The 14483-nt window shown below is 49.1% G+C and overlaps 1 protein-coding gene across 1 annotated transcript; it reads left to right on the forward strand.

Annotated features, from left to right (window-relative positions):
- Positions 1-6116: 6116 nt before the first annotated feature.
- On the forward strand, positions 6117-14175 carry TRIM45 (tripartite motif containing 45). The gene is made up of 6 exons (XM_027894123.1): positions 6117-6457; positions 8961-9694; positions 10685-10814; positions 12587-12701; positions 12916-13042; positions 13852-14175. The coding sequence occupies exons 1-6, from the start codon at positions 6129-6131 to the stop codon at positions 14001-14003; spliced, it is 1587 nt and encodes a 528-aa protein (XP_027749924.1). The 5' UTR covers positions 6117-6128; the 3' UTR covers positions 14004-14175.
- The last annotated feature ends 308 nt before the right edge of the window (positions 14176-14483 follow it).

A 14483-nucleotide genomic window follows, 5' to 3' on the forward strand; every position in this document is an offset into this window, starting at 1 on the left:
GGAACTTCAGGGACACAGTTTTATCTCCTTCTGAGAGATGGAATTCATTGTCGGGATATTCAGATCAGCTGTGATGTAACCTATGTTGATCTGCAGTGTCTGTAGTACAAGATGCAGCTATTCCACTGAAATACCTACCTGTGATCCTGAGGGCTAACATGCTGCTTTTTCATGAACGTGGGGTTCCCACAGCATCTGGAAGGACAGAAGATTATTCTTTCTTATTAAAAGCTGTTTTATTAAGCCCTTTATTGTCAGGCCTTTCCTGCTGGGTGGGTCAGCCACTTATCATCAGGCTTTCTTCCAAGTTTCCTAGTCCCAACACCACACTGCATCAGCTGTGGGCTGGTCTCAGGGAAACGGTGCCCCAGGGCTGTGAATGACGTGTCCCTGAGCGGATGCAAGACAGAGGAGTCCTGGGACACCTCTGCTCTTTAGAAACACAAGTTTTAATCAAAAATCATCACATGTTTACATTTCTGCTGTTGAGGTGAGCACACCCCAGCCTGACAGCTGCCTCCTGCATGGTCCTGTCCTGGCAGGATTTACAGGGGTCCTGTTCTTGTGTCTTCCTTTCTGTGGCCTTTAGAATGTAAAGGTTCTAATGGGAGAGGGGCTTTGCATAATGTGAAAGGAGAACCCAGAAGCCTCTGAAAAGGATCTCTTTTCTATGCTAATGATGGGCAGATAGAAGTATTAATATATGTATTCTGTGTATTTCTGTTCTTAAACATCTAAGTAAGAGCATTGCCTCAAGAGTGTTTCTTCTGAGCACAGAAAATAAATGTGATTCTCACTCTTCACTTCATACCCAACTAGTCCTCCAGGCAAGTAAGAAAGCACAGGGCAGGCAGGAAAAGGCAGCACATGGAACAAGTGCCTGGCTCCAGATTACAGCCAAGGTGGCAGTAGCCTCTCTCCTCTGCAGAGAAGTGAACCTCTAGTTCTGGGTACGGTGGAGCTGAAGAGCTGCCAGGGCTTCTCCCCTGCCCCCGGCTGTGGAGTGCATTTACTTCATCATTCATCACAATTAGTCGTAACCTCTCATCTAACCTAATCTTCTTGAGAGCTGCTGGGTGCAACCTGGAGATGGCACCAAAGAGGAAAAGGGCAAGTGCCTCTTTTCAGCCCAGTGAGTTTGCCAGGCACAGTTTCAGCAGCAACTTGAAAAGCGAAGAGACCTTTGTCTCTGAGTGCCATCTGTGCCTCCTCTGTGCCCATCTGCACAGCACCTGGATGAGGTTCTGAGGTAGGAGTAGGAGTAAGGTGCTTAGGATGAGCTGTCTTTGGAGTTAGAGAGGGGTCCAAGGCAGCCTAAATCCTTGCTGGGACACCTGAGTAAAAATCTGAATACTTGTTTTTCTTCCTCTACCTTTTTGTTTTCTTTTTCTCAGTTCAGCAGAAGGTCTCAGTAGCAACAGTGAGGAAAATAGAGTTTGGTGCCACTGTCTTATGAAGTTCTGCTTTCTGGCCAACAAATTAAGCAGGAGTGGGTGCAAGGTGCTAGGCACAGGAAAGGAGCTGGGGGTGTGAGGGAAGAGGAGCCCTGGGGCAAGTCAGGGAAACAGGAGAGCTATGCTTAGTGCAGATGTGTGCTTACCAGCTCAAGCTTTGCTGTCTGCGAACAAATGTGATAAGCAGGCTGGTCTGTACCTGTCTGAAACAAAATGCTGGCTCTCATTAGGCCCAAAGGGAGTTAGTCTTCCTGCAAGCCTGTTGCAGTTTCCTTCAGACAGTCAGGTTTTACATGTTTTTATACACATACACACATATATATGTATATGCATAAAAATATGCCTTTTCAAGTCTCTTACTGGCCACAAACCTCATCTAAGTGAATTCCCTGCTCTCACTGCCCTGCAGCAAGGCCAGTTTTTTTCCAGTGCTGCAGGGGAAGTCCTGTTCTGACACCCCCTGTGCACACACAGATTGTGCTCAGCCTGTGGGACTGTGGGGCAGGTGCTGCAGGCAGGGATGCTGTACTGATGTTGGGATGCTGTCTCTGGTGACCCCACCAGAAGCCCCTTCCAACTCAGGGTATTCTATGATCTTTTGCATGTAGAAACTCATAGCCTTTCAGATCACTTTCCTGTCTCAAATATGGCTGAAGGGGAGGTCAAAAAACATTAATGGCCTGACACCACAAAGAACTTGTTTCTTTAGAAAAGCTGACTTGAAAAAAATCCAGTTTCATCTTCCCTTCAGAAAATGTAGGCAGGGTTCAGGAGAGATTAAAAAGAATATATATAGCAGCAGGTGGCTGGAAAGCTGCAGGAAGGAGGTGAAAGCAAGAATGTCTGGTCAGCAGCCATAGCAAAGGCAAGTCTGCACAAAGCCAGTGTTGATGGGCAGTTTAGCTGCAGCTGCTTTTGTCTACAAAGAACTGCTGCCAGCTGAAAAGGGTATTGCTTGATCACTTCAAGCTCTGTGTTTCATGTTGCAAATCTGGAGGACAAGAGAGATCCACCCATCTCTTTTTGCCACTTTCTTTCTGTGTTTCGTGTGTTACCACCTCTCCCTACCATATCTGCTTCTAGTTTGCTATTTCAGGGTTAAGCCAAGCACCTGTGTGTGATAACTATGCCCCTTCCATTAGTCAGTGAGGGACAGGTTTAGTCTGACACGTGTGCTGTTTTGTTGCCTTCTTCCTTCTCCTTTCCCAAGTCACACTGCAGTGGCTGACGTCCTTCTGCTGGAGCACGGGTTTGATGTGTGACAGCAACAGCTTATGGAAATGTACTTTGGAGTCCAGCATAAAAATGGAGAGATGTGGGCTAACATTAAATGAGGTGTCTTGAGTTTGTTTAGTTTCATTCCTGAAGCTCACCACAACCCTGAAGAGAGAAAGCTACTAGCAAATTCAAAAGAGAAAAGGTGTGTGTGTGAAGGGAGCCGTTTGGTAGTGAAGGTGTTTCTCTGAGGAGTGTAGAAAGTCTGAGAGAGATCCCAGGGCAGAAGTTCTCCCTCTCTGTCCCAAGTGGTGTCCCCAAGCAGGGGATCAGTGTTGTCCTGCTGCAGCTGTCACATTCCCCCGTGACATCAGTTTGCAGAAATTTTGTCATGTGAGGCTTGGCCTGGGGCAATTTACTTGTGCGTGCTCTGGGCCCAGCAAAATCAAAGGTCAACTGGCACCTCCTTTTAAAACCTTCACAGTTTTAAACTAAAAGAAGAGAGATTTAGATTAGATGTTAGGAAGAAATTCTTTACTCAGAGGGTAGTGAGTCATTGGAACAGGTTGCCCAGGGAATTCATGGATGCCCCATCCCTGGAAGTGTTCAAGGCCAGGCTGGATGGGGCTCTGAGCAACCTGGTCTTCTGTGATAGGGGAAATATCCAGGTCCTGGCTTGCTTCAAGTGGGGTAAGGACAGGTAGGTAGGTGCTCATGCTCTGAGAGCCCTTGGGTATGAGGCTGGATGCAGAAAGGGAGGGCTGGGGATGACAGCAGCCTCTGTGCCTCAGTAAATAGTCTGATAGTAATAGACTCTTGGACAAGAAGCTGAAAGAACAGTACAGAAATGCTCCTCCCACTAGTCAAATGCCACATAATTTTAAAAGCATGTTTAGCTGAATGAGGAAGACACTCTGCCTAAATTGTGAGATGTTTGTAAATCCTTTGTTGGATTTTCCAGATGAGGTTCCTATAAATGGGAAGAGCTGTTGGCTGGGTGGCTGAGCACAACACAAAACAGTTTGCATGCAAACAATAAAGGATGTGTCAAGTACTCCCAGACCAAGCCTGGCAGCTCTGCCAAGTTCAGAGAAGTCTCTGAAACACAATAGTTCCCGGGGCTGACAAATCCACAGTAAAGTTGGACTTGTTGGTCAACAGGAAAGCAGCCAACTTCTGTACGACTTGTCTTTTCTTTGTAAACTCCCCAAATAAGCCATTTTCCACATTCCTCTGGCTGCTGTTAACCTAAGCCATGGCACTTTGACAGGTTCTCAGTTTTCTGTCAACATGTGTTCCTGGACTTTTCTGCAAGTCCAGAGACTGCAGGTCTGCTCCTGCCTGTACTATTTACTAATGACTTTGGCTTCACCACTTTTTCAGTTTGTTTCTTATGGCAGGATATCCAGCAACAACTCCCTAAAATTAGCAGACTAAATAGGGACAGGAAAGCATGAGGCATCCCATTCCCAATGTAATAAATGGGCTATACCCACACTACTCACAAAGAGTCTAGGAAGGAAATTATGCTATAAAGATTTTTCTGCACATGCTATAAAAAGTTTTACCAGTATTCCTTCAGAAAAAATATATATGGGAAAGCAGCATAAAACTTTCCCTGGAACAGGCTAATTAGCAAATACAATAGAAATATTAGTCAGAAGTCCTTGAAGAAAGGGAGAAGGAAACTATCAAATCTTCCAGGTCTCCGTGTAATGATCTAGTGCTTAATGATAGGAAATGAGAGGCAGATAAACAGGAAAAGGAGGAAGGAGCTGGCAGAGAAGGTGAGGTAGGGTAAGAACAGATCACCCAGAGCAAGTACTCTGGGAGGCTCTGATAGACATCTTTAACAATAGGAGCAGGAAAACAAGTTCAAAGAGAACTTAATTTCAAGTAAATCTTGGGTCAAATGAGGGTAATTAGCCATTCATCAATTCTTGTGAAATGTGGCAAAAGGAAAATATTACTCCTTGGTGTAATTTTAATGACACACATTGTTTCAGTTTTGTAACTATGCTCCTTTATGCCCTTCACTGTTTATAAATTAAGACTTTTTTTTTTCATCCTTACATTTTTTCTAGTTACAAAGCAACCTCTGAATAATCCAAGACAGGAGAGAGTCTCCCAATCTTCTTGCAGTGCTTTGCAGACCAGTATCCTTCACAGAAGACATTCACACTGCTCCAGTTTACATGTCCACAGTTTAGGATGTAGTGGCACAAGGGCTTCCTCCACTGACTGGCAGTAGCCAAGAAAGCAGTATTATGGGGAAAATAACCCAAATGCATCACGAGTTTCTACTAATGCAGCTCCTGTTTTGCCAGTCACTGGGTTAGTTTTTTGTGGGTTTTTTTCCTGCATTTGTCACTTCTTTCTCTGAGTCTCTCAGGGCTCATGATGATTCTCTTCAGCCCATTTCACTACAACTTCCTCTAGTAATTCAGAGGCTGCAACTGCTTTGTACTGATAACTCATAAATACATTATTCAGCAGTGATCTGTCCTGTGCTCCCACCTTATCAGTCTCAGGGCAGATGATTGGATCAGATCAGCTGGGCTGGATCCTCAGATTTCCTCTGGCATTGCCAGGCATGGTTTATTTCACCATCTCTGCAGTGATGCAATGCTGCCGTTCGCTGGCCTTTTCTGCATGAAGGTGATGGTATAATTCTCCTGTTTTCTTCCCACACCCACAAGTGCAGGGTCATTTGCTGTTCCTTCCACCAACATGATTAAAAGAACCAATCTTTCCTCTTTGTCACAATATTGAATATTGTTATCAAGTCTTGTCTCACTATTACTGCAGCTTTTATCCTCTCTAACCTCTGCAGCAACCACTGTACTCACTAATAGTTAATCTGAAGGAGACTGTTAAAACATCTTTATTTTTTTATTGGCTTTGAGGTTGTAAATACTTCGTTGAGGCCTAAAACTTTGATCTTGTATTACAACATAAAAGATGTACAAATGTTTGAGTTTATCACGTGTAGAAGACGATATCTGTGTCAAGCCATTGGACGTCACAGAGGTGTTAACACAGGTTAACATCCCTGTGTTGCAGATTAAGTATTTGCATATAAGTATTTTAACATATGTAAGTATTGGATACAAATATTAAGTATTTTTCTCCTGATATGTAAATGTTCTCAGCAGTCCCAAAAAACTAAAACAAAACTCTAACAAGCAACAAACAAACAAAACACCACCAGCAAAACAAACCATGACCGGAGCTCTGCCTTGTTGTTGATTTTTAACTTCGGGAACTTCAAAGCCGCGGGAGGCGCTGCCGCCGAGTCCCCCGGCATCCCCGGCATCCCTCGCACAGCAGCGCCGGTGCCCCTCACGGGGGGGAGCGGGGGCGGTGCCGCTGCGGGCACGACCCCGTGGGGGCGGCGCGGGGCGTTCCCGCGGGACGCTCGGCCCAGGGTCCTGGCGGAGCGCGGCGGGGGCTGCCGGAATGTCGGGGCCGCTGTGCCCGCAGTGCGCCCAGCCCTGGGTGTCGCCGCGGCTGCTGCCCTGCCTGCACTCGCTGTGCGAGCCCTGCCTGCGGCGGATCGGGGCGCTGGACGGGGAGCAGGGGGGCGCCGCCCGCCCCGTGCTGTGCCCGGTGTGCGACGCCGAGGTGTCGCTGCCGCCCGGGGGCGTGGGGCAGCTCACCCCCGACTGCCTGGCCGGGAGCCGCGCTGGGGCGGCCGCGGGATGCGACCTCTGCGCCGACGGGGCGGCGGCCGAGCGGTGCCTCACCTGCGGGGTCCGCCTCTGCCCCTTCTGCTGCCGCGCACACAGGTGAGGGGCGGGCACACCGGGGCACCGGGAGCCGTGTGGGGTGGGGGGGGCGCAGTGGGCAGGGGCCCGCGCAGGGCCAGAGCGGCGAATCGGCGTCTCCTGAACCAGCGTCTCCCAGCTCACTCAGTCCTGGGCGGGTTGATACCCACCACCCCCTCTCGGAGGATGCGAGGTACTCGGGCGGGGACCGGCAAGCTGCTAGGGTAGAGTCGTAGAATATCCGAAGTTGGAAGGGGCCCACGAGAATCGTCGAGTCCATTATCTGGCCTTGCACAGCACAGCCCCAAGAATCACACCATGTGCCTGAGAGCATTGCCCAAACTCCTTGAACTTCTTGGGAGTAGGCCCGTCATACCTATCATTGGCAATTAAGTCCAAAATCGGGCCACCCTTTGCCCATGGCGGTGCCCGCATGTTCCTTTGCATCTCAGTTTAATATTACTGGGCTCCAGGGAGACTGACAGGGCTCCATCAGGCACGGATGTGGGCAGAGTACTTAGCAGGACAAGAGCCTCATACATTGTGCTGTCCCACTTTGGAGAAGGCACATCTTCCAAGGGAAAACGGGGAATTTAAGCTGCTGGTCTGCCTCCCTCCAGCTCCAGAATAATTTAATGCAGTTATGTGTAAAGGCACCCTTAGACAGAGTGAAAGGAGGTAAGTGGAAGCCCTGCCTACTGTGGTTGGTACCTGCTGATGATCAACCCACGTGCTTGCCTGTTAGGTGGTGTAGGAATTGTTGTAGGAAGAGGTGACTGCTACAGAGCTAGGAATTGAAGAGGAGGTGGCTGCAGTGGCTTGTGAGCTGGGCAGAGGACAGGCAGCACTACTGAAGAAAACTGATTAGGAAACCTGAATGGCCTTCTGAAGCAAGGTGACAGGCAAGGTCAGAAAAACACCCAGCAACAAACACTAGACAGGGAAGCCTCAGCCTGGGTTAATCAGCTCAGCCTATTCCCTCCACGTTTGCTGTTCCTTTCCACTTGATAAGCAGATTCTTACCCCAGAAGGAACAGAGACGTACTCCTCTCTGCCCTGCCCCCCTGCAGATACTGGCGCCTGCAGGGAAAATGGCTGAGTCCAAGTTACCTTTTCACTCCCAGTGTAATTTTCAGCATACCATTCTGATTAGCTAATGCCTCATACCTCATGCAAGCTGCTGAAGAGTGATAAACCCAGACCTTGAAAAGCAGCCTGCTGCGCTGAGGAATAACTGCAGAAAGGATAAAGCAGTAGAAAATTTGTCCCCATGATCCACTTTGTACAGTATTTACTGCTATCCTTTTTTTCTCCCCACTAGCATCTACAGACTTGCATTTGATTTAGTTGATGTCAGACTAGAACAAGGGCCAAGGAGAAACATTTTGAAATTATTTCCTGGTGTGTGGGGAAGGTTTCTGTGCATCCGAGTGCCATGGTTGTGCTCCTTGGCATAAGTGAGAGATATCTTAGGCTGAAGTCAGGGAAGTGTGAATTTGAAGGCTGTAACGCTAGAAAGGCTTTGAAAGTGTGCTGGACCCAAGGGAGATTAGTGGCAAGCAAAGGAGTAGCATAAGGGCCGTGTTCTGCCCCGTGATGAGGTTGCCAAAGCAACTCTACAGAGCTCAGTCCTTGGAGTACTTTGCATGTGGCCTGGAGCTCCCATTGCAACTGCCACAAGTCATTAGTGCAGAAGACAAGGAAGGAGAGAAAGGTTTTATATCCTGCTCAATAACTAGCTCCCAGTGCCCAAAATAGCATACAATGGAAATATTCTGGTGCTGCCTTGTGATGTGGTGGATGTCTGGGTTATAACAGCTTCTTTGTGTCCTATCCTTGGTCTGTGCTAAGCAGGACCTCACCTGGTGGCCAGGAGGAAATGGAGTTTGACTTCCGGAATACTAAATGTTTTACTGTTAGACTGTGTCCTGGCAGTGGCCTGAACTGGATTTTCCCTCTAAGGGATATTAGAGCTCACTTGCCTTAGCAAATTTAAAGCTAGTGAAGATCCCTGGGCTGATGGCTGAGGAGCCTGGTACCTCCTGTTCCTCACCAAACATGACTGCTGGTGAGTGATTCTCTTTTAAGACATCTCCTGCCAGCTCTCACTTTGCAGCACTCACCACCCTCCAGCTGCCTTTGACACAGCAGGCTCTGGGGATCATTGTGACTATCCCACTTCTGTCAGGCTCCATCCAGGGGCTGCTGGCTTTAGCAACCTGACAGCCCGTTTTCACCATCCCGTGTGTGGTCATGGTGGGACACACAATCTTTGTGTCTGAAAACAGTGCTGACCATGCTGTCAGGGAGGCTCAGGGAGAGCAACCCCTAAGGAGCTGCTTGCAGATGCTGCCCTCTTTTGTGTGGATCCTTGTCCTCTGGAGAGCCCAAGTCCCTCAGTGGAGACAGGAGGGAGCAGTGTGTAGTGACTTGCAGCCTGTACAGAATGGCATTTGCAAAGGGTCTCGTTGTTTGCGTTTTGGACTCAGCATGCATAAACTGATTTGTGGTTGCTCCCTTCTAGGAGGCAGAAGAAGACGGCTTCTCATGCTGTGACGGAGCTGGAGAACACCAAGGATTGCAGCCAGGCCGGGAAGCCTCTCCTGTGCCCTTCCCATCCCACAGAAGAGCTAAGGCTGTTCTGTGAGCAGTGTGACCAGCCGGTGTGCCAGGAGTGCGTGTTGGGCAGACACCGTCACCACCCCTATGACTTCACCAGCAATGTCATCCACAGGCATGGGGACGCCCTGCGGAAGCTGCTCAAGAACACCCAGCAGCACGTGGACACCCTGGAGGGTGTGCTGAGCCAGATTGATAACATGGGCAGTGCCGTCTGCACCCGCACGGAGGCTGTGGCTAAAGAGATCTGCTTGTTTGCCAGTGGCTATGTGAGAGCGATCGAAGAGCACCGGGACCGGCTGCTGAAACAGCTGGAGGACTTGAAGGTGCAGAAGGAAAACCTGCTGCACTTGCAGAAGGCCCAGCTACAGCAGCTGCTGCTGGACATGAGGACAGGCGTGGAGTTCACAGAGCACTTGCTGATGAGTGGCTCCGATCTGGAGATCCTCATCACCAAAGGGGTAGTGTCAAGCCGTCTGACAAAGCTGAACAGCACTGCTTACAGCACCCACCCCAGCGTGGATGACAGGATCCAGTTCTCTCCCCAGGAGAGGGCAGGGCAGTGTTGTGGCTATGAAGTTTTTGGGGCCGTTCTCAATAAAGTGGTTGACCCAGCCAGATGTACCCTGCATGGGGAAGGTAATGGGGTGCTGTGCAGCAGCTGAATGGGAGTGCACCGCTCCCTGAAGTCACCTCTGTGTTCTCTGTACCCACGTGGTGTGCAGCTTAAGGCCCTGTTGGCTCCCTGCTATGTGGGCATTAACCAGGGGCAGAGGTAGAGCCCTACCAGAGGTTGAATTGCTTGCCTATGGGAGCTATGCTGGGGAGGGAGCCAGACAGTTATTCTCATCCAGATGTACAGAGCATGCTGGAACTGCCCTCCACGCCATCACTGACCTCAACATGGAGCTAAGGTACAAGAAGAGCAACCCTAGGCCAAAGACCACAGTTTGTTCAGGGGATGGGAATGGCACCTGCAATAGCAGGACATGCCCAAGCTGTTCTGAAGCATGAGCCCAGGCAGATCCCCTCTGTGGCTAAGCGAGTAGGTTCATTCCCATTACAGCTTCTGCTGAGATTGCTATGAGAATAACTGGCATCAATGGTTTCATGGATATTTGCTTACTAAGGACTTGGAGTAGAGCGAGCAAACAGATAATGTTCAGACCAGCCCACGGAGTGCAGCCAGTTCTGGTCAGTAATGGCCTGTGCAGGGCAGATGAGACAGACCCAGGGCTCATTTGATCCCTTCCAAGCCCAACTTTAAGTTTTGGGGTCTCTGGGGCTCCACACTGCACAGTGGGGCTGTTCCTCTTCCCTCCGTGTTGTGTGATGCATTTTGAGACCTGGGAAGGTGCCAGCTGGGCTTAGAGTAACAGGAAAGAGGGTCACCCTGGTCCATACAGACCTCTGGGCTAAACCTGCTAAACATCTCTCAGTGCCTATGGCTTCCACTCTCTCCTGATACCCAGTCATATATTGACTTTTCCCTGTGAATGAGAGCAGCTGTACACCTCAGAAGCCACGTTCTGTTTGTGTTCTGATAGGGCTGCAACACTGCAAAATAGGTGGGTGGTGGGAGTCACGGCTAGTACGAATCCTTTCTGTTCCTGTTTCTCTGCCTTGCAGATCTCCGCAGTGCCCGTCAGAACCAGCGGACTGGCTTTACCCTGCTCTGCAATGACACCACTGGGGAGCAGATGGGGCAAGGAGGAGAGGCTGTGAGGGTCACTATCACCCACAAGGACAAGAAAAACTGGTGGGTATTTCACCCAAGAACTCCCTGGTCGCTGGGTTTGCCTTTCTCCTTCCCATGTCCTGACTCCTTCCTTGCTTAGGCAGGTGGGAGGATGAGCTTTAGCATGTGGGTCAGAATCTGTAGAGGAAAAGGCACTGCTCTTCTTCCCACATGTCTAGCAGTGCTTCGTACTAGTTGTATTCAGCTGCGTGGACCCTGACAGATTTGTATTGTCTTTGAGTGATTTGGGCTTCTTAAAGGATTCAACTCTCAGTGGGTGTTGCAAGACACCGCCAGAGTGAGTTGTTGCTCCTTCTCACTCCTACCAGCAGACACCCAGGGATCCTGCTTTTGTTAACATCTAATAAGCATAAATCATCAAACCGCTGACTGGCTGTCCCAAGTCAGATGGTTTACCAAGCTCAGGAGCCTCTGACATTTGATTGAAGTGCTAGTTCATGTTCTGGAGAAAATACCTGTGTTGTGACTTTGTCCTCTTTGTCCTCTTTACCATAGTTGTAAGCATTGAGTACTTTAACTGTTTAACTGTTTAACTGTTTGGAGATTTTCTAGCAAAAGCAGGAAAGACTGCCCTTGAGCTCATGTTTCCACAATGAAAATGACAAAAAATATGTATTCTGTTTTATAGTAAGCTGGAACTTGTTCCAGGAAGGCTGTTGGTGGGATGACCTGATAAAAAAAAGGGACAGGATGCTAAAACTCCTTGTTATGGGGGAGTATTGACAAGGCACACAGAAGCAGTGCTGGCTGCCCAGATGCTTATCAATAGAGCATCGTTGTTCAGGAATATTGTTCCATTGTACCTTCCTTCAAGTGCACAACATAGGAAGGCGTGCACATGAGGGTGAACTTCACTTGGTGGGGTAGAGGTTGCTGTGGCCACATTAACACAAATTCTTGCTCTGGAGCATATGCAGTTGCTGCATCCGTTGCTGAAAGCTGCCTGGCTTTAGTTTGAGGCACAACGGCTGCAGAAGAGTGTGAATTATCACCACACAGTTCATGGCAGGAAATTATGTAGGCAGCTGTACTGATGTGAAATGGTGGGGGGTGGGGAATACAGATTATAAACTGTCATGTTATGGGGCCCAAGAGACTAATTAGTGGGGATTAGCAAGAACACCTTTCTCTGTGCAGAGCTGCCTGATTATTGTCTGTGGAAAGCTCTTTCCTTCTCTCTGTAGAGCGGGCAGTCAGTCCTCAAGTAACTAGCTGATGCTTTCTTCCTGGCACTCTGTTCACAAGGATTCCTTGTGAAACCCAGTAAGTTTCACCGTGAAAAGGGAGAGTTTACCAGCAGGGACCTAGAACTAGTCTGAGCATTGAAGAGAAGAGTGGGGTCAATGTAGCTGGGACAGTGGTTGAACTGATTCAAACATGTTTTGTTATATCCTGTCTTCTTAGTGGGTTTTTCTGGAGGTAACTGCTTGCTGAAGCTGTGAATTTACCCCATTTCTGTGGGCTCTTATCTGATGGGATAATCTGACCTGCAAGTGTGCTGTATGTCATCTTCTACCTTTTCAGTGTGCTACAGATCCTTGCAGCGCAGCTAGCTTTGTGTGACTTCCTTTGTATGGTTACTGCAGCTTCCAGCAGCAGGTGTGTGTAAAAGCCACTCAGTGCTTGAGCGTGGCTCGTGTATCCTTTCAAAGTTGCTTGAGACCTGCAGCTGCTGAATGAAGAGCTGACTGTAAATCTAGGCCAAACTGTGGTTCACATTTAGAGCAATTCTCTGCCAGACACTGACTTCTTGGGCTTCTCTCTGTTTTCAGTGCAGTCAAGCCAACAGTGTGTGATAATGGTGATGGGACCTACTGTATTTCCTACAGCCCTGAGGAGCCAGGCTTGTATGCTGTCTGCGTCTGTGTGAAAGGGCAACATGTACAGGTAGCATTTCTTGTTTCTCTTGCACTGCTTCTTCTTTACCTTTCCTAAGTGTTTGCTTTAAATCTTTCTAAGGATTACCTCTACTACATAGCAGTTTAAGGCTGGGCTTAGTGACCTGTGACTGACAGGATCACCCAGCTGGTGTTTGAAAATGCAGTCACGACATCTGGTAGCATCCAGTGCAGCAGTCTCTCTGTTTGCTTGTCCACTGCAGGGCTCTCCGTTCACTCTGATGGTGAAACACAAGTTTCGTGAACACCAGGGCGTGTTCCACTGCTGCACGTTCTGCTCAAGCGGAGGGCAGAAAGCTGCTCGCTGTGCCTGTGGTGGGACCATGCCAGGTGGGTGCTCAGCTTTCCCCCCACTGCTGGGATCTGGAGGATTTGTTGCACCAGGTCCTCCCTGGTGTATGTAGGTGTGAGTTGATACTCTGGCCCAACTCCTGCTTTGCACACGCACCACAACTGTGAGGGATGTACGTACATTTGTTCTGGTGGGATGTGACTGCAGCAGGACACACTTAGGTCTTTGTAGCACATCCCATAGACAGACACCTCTGCAGAAGGTAGGGCAGGGCTCCTCAGCCTTTCAGCCTTTCTCAGTGAGGCTGAGCAGCATTGCTTCTATACTGTTCCTGTTCAGTGCTGGCATGTTGGGAGATTGTGGGCTGTGTCACACAGTGAGCAATTCTGTACTCTGGAGAAACCTCACTCCTTGTTAAGGACAAGAGTTCAACTCCCTTACTTGTTTAACCCCAACCAGCTTCCCAAGCTTTAGCCTGCATGTGTCATTGTGTGGTTTACATGTTTTTAGTATAGATCTGACCTCTTCCTTTTTCTATGCTTGATCTGTATCTAGCTCTGGCCATAGCTACTAGCAGCTGGCATGGGGTTCTGGAGGCCCATGTATTGGATTGTTCAGCAGGGAAGGGGATGGAAATCTTCAGCTTTCCCAAGGTATTGGGACAGGGCCCAACACCCCTTTGGGTGTTCTTTCTTTATGGAATCCTGGCAATTTTAGCCTTGAATATGCTGTGTTCTCATCATCACGTGCCTCCTCATTTTAGAGAAGTCCTGAGGCCATTGCCTATAACACACTGGTATTTTCTGGCTCACTTTGGGTTGAGCTGCTGGTGCCTCTTCTCTTGCAGGTGGGTACCAGGGCTGTGGCCATGGACACAAAGGTCACCCTGGCTGCCACCACTGGTCGTGCTGTGGACAAGTGAAGGAGAACTCGGAGTGCCTGGGTGGGCCACCCAGTGACACCTCACCGAGGAGTTTGCTCAGGACGGTGGAGCTCTGAGCAGCCAGGTGAGCTCCTGTGAGCCCAGGGCACTGCTGCTGGCTGCTGCATCAGCACCAACCAAGAGGATCCCTGCGATCACTGCATAGCCTTGCTGCCAGAAAACTGCATTGTGGTGGATGTGACCTGAGAAAAGGGGATGAGGGAAAATAAAATTGTGCCTTATGTTCCATCCAGAGGTGTGCACGCAGAGTTATTTTGTTCCTTGAACAGAAGCAAATTCTGGGAATTTTACTTCTGCCTACACTCCTGAGGACTTGTGGCCCATGGGGTGATGCTCTAAGGGGAGACTCAGCCTGAACAGTTACCTCACAGGAGGGTCAAGAGGTGGCCTATTCTGCAGGATTGACAGTATAAGCTGTCCTTCTTGATGAGACTGTAGCTGCTCATTGGGGCACATTCAAAAGGGTTTCATGCCTTGGGAAGGCTTGGCAGCCTGAATATGGCTTCTGCCTCCCTAGATGATTCCAGACTTGCATG

This window comes from Empidonax traillii, unplaced genomic scaffold (assembly GCF_003031625.1).
Source record: "Empidonax traillii isolate 1590-97213 ecotype Southwest subspecies unplaced genomic scaffold, ASM303162v1 scaffold418:size511083, whole genome shotgun sequence".
NCBI classification, from domain to species: Eukaryota; Metazoa; Chordata; class Aves; order Passeriformes; family Tyrannidae; genus Empidonax; species Empidonax traillii.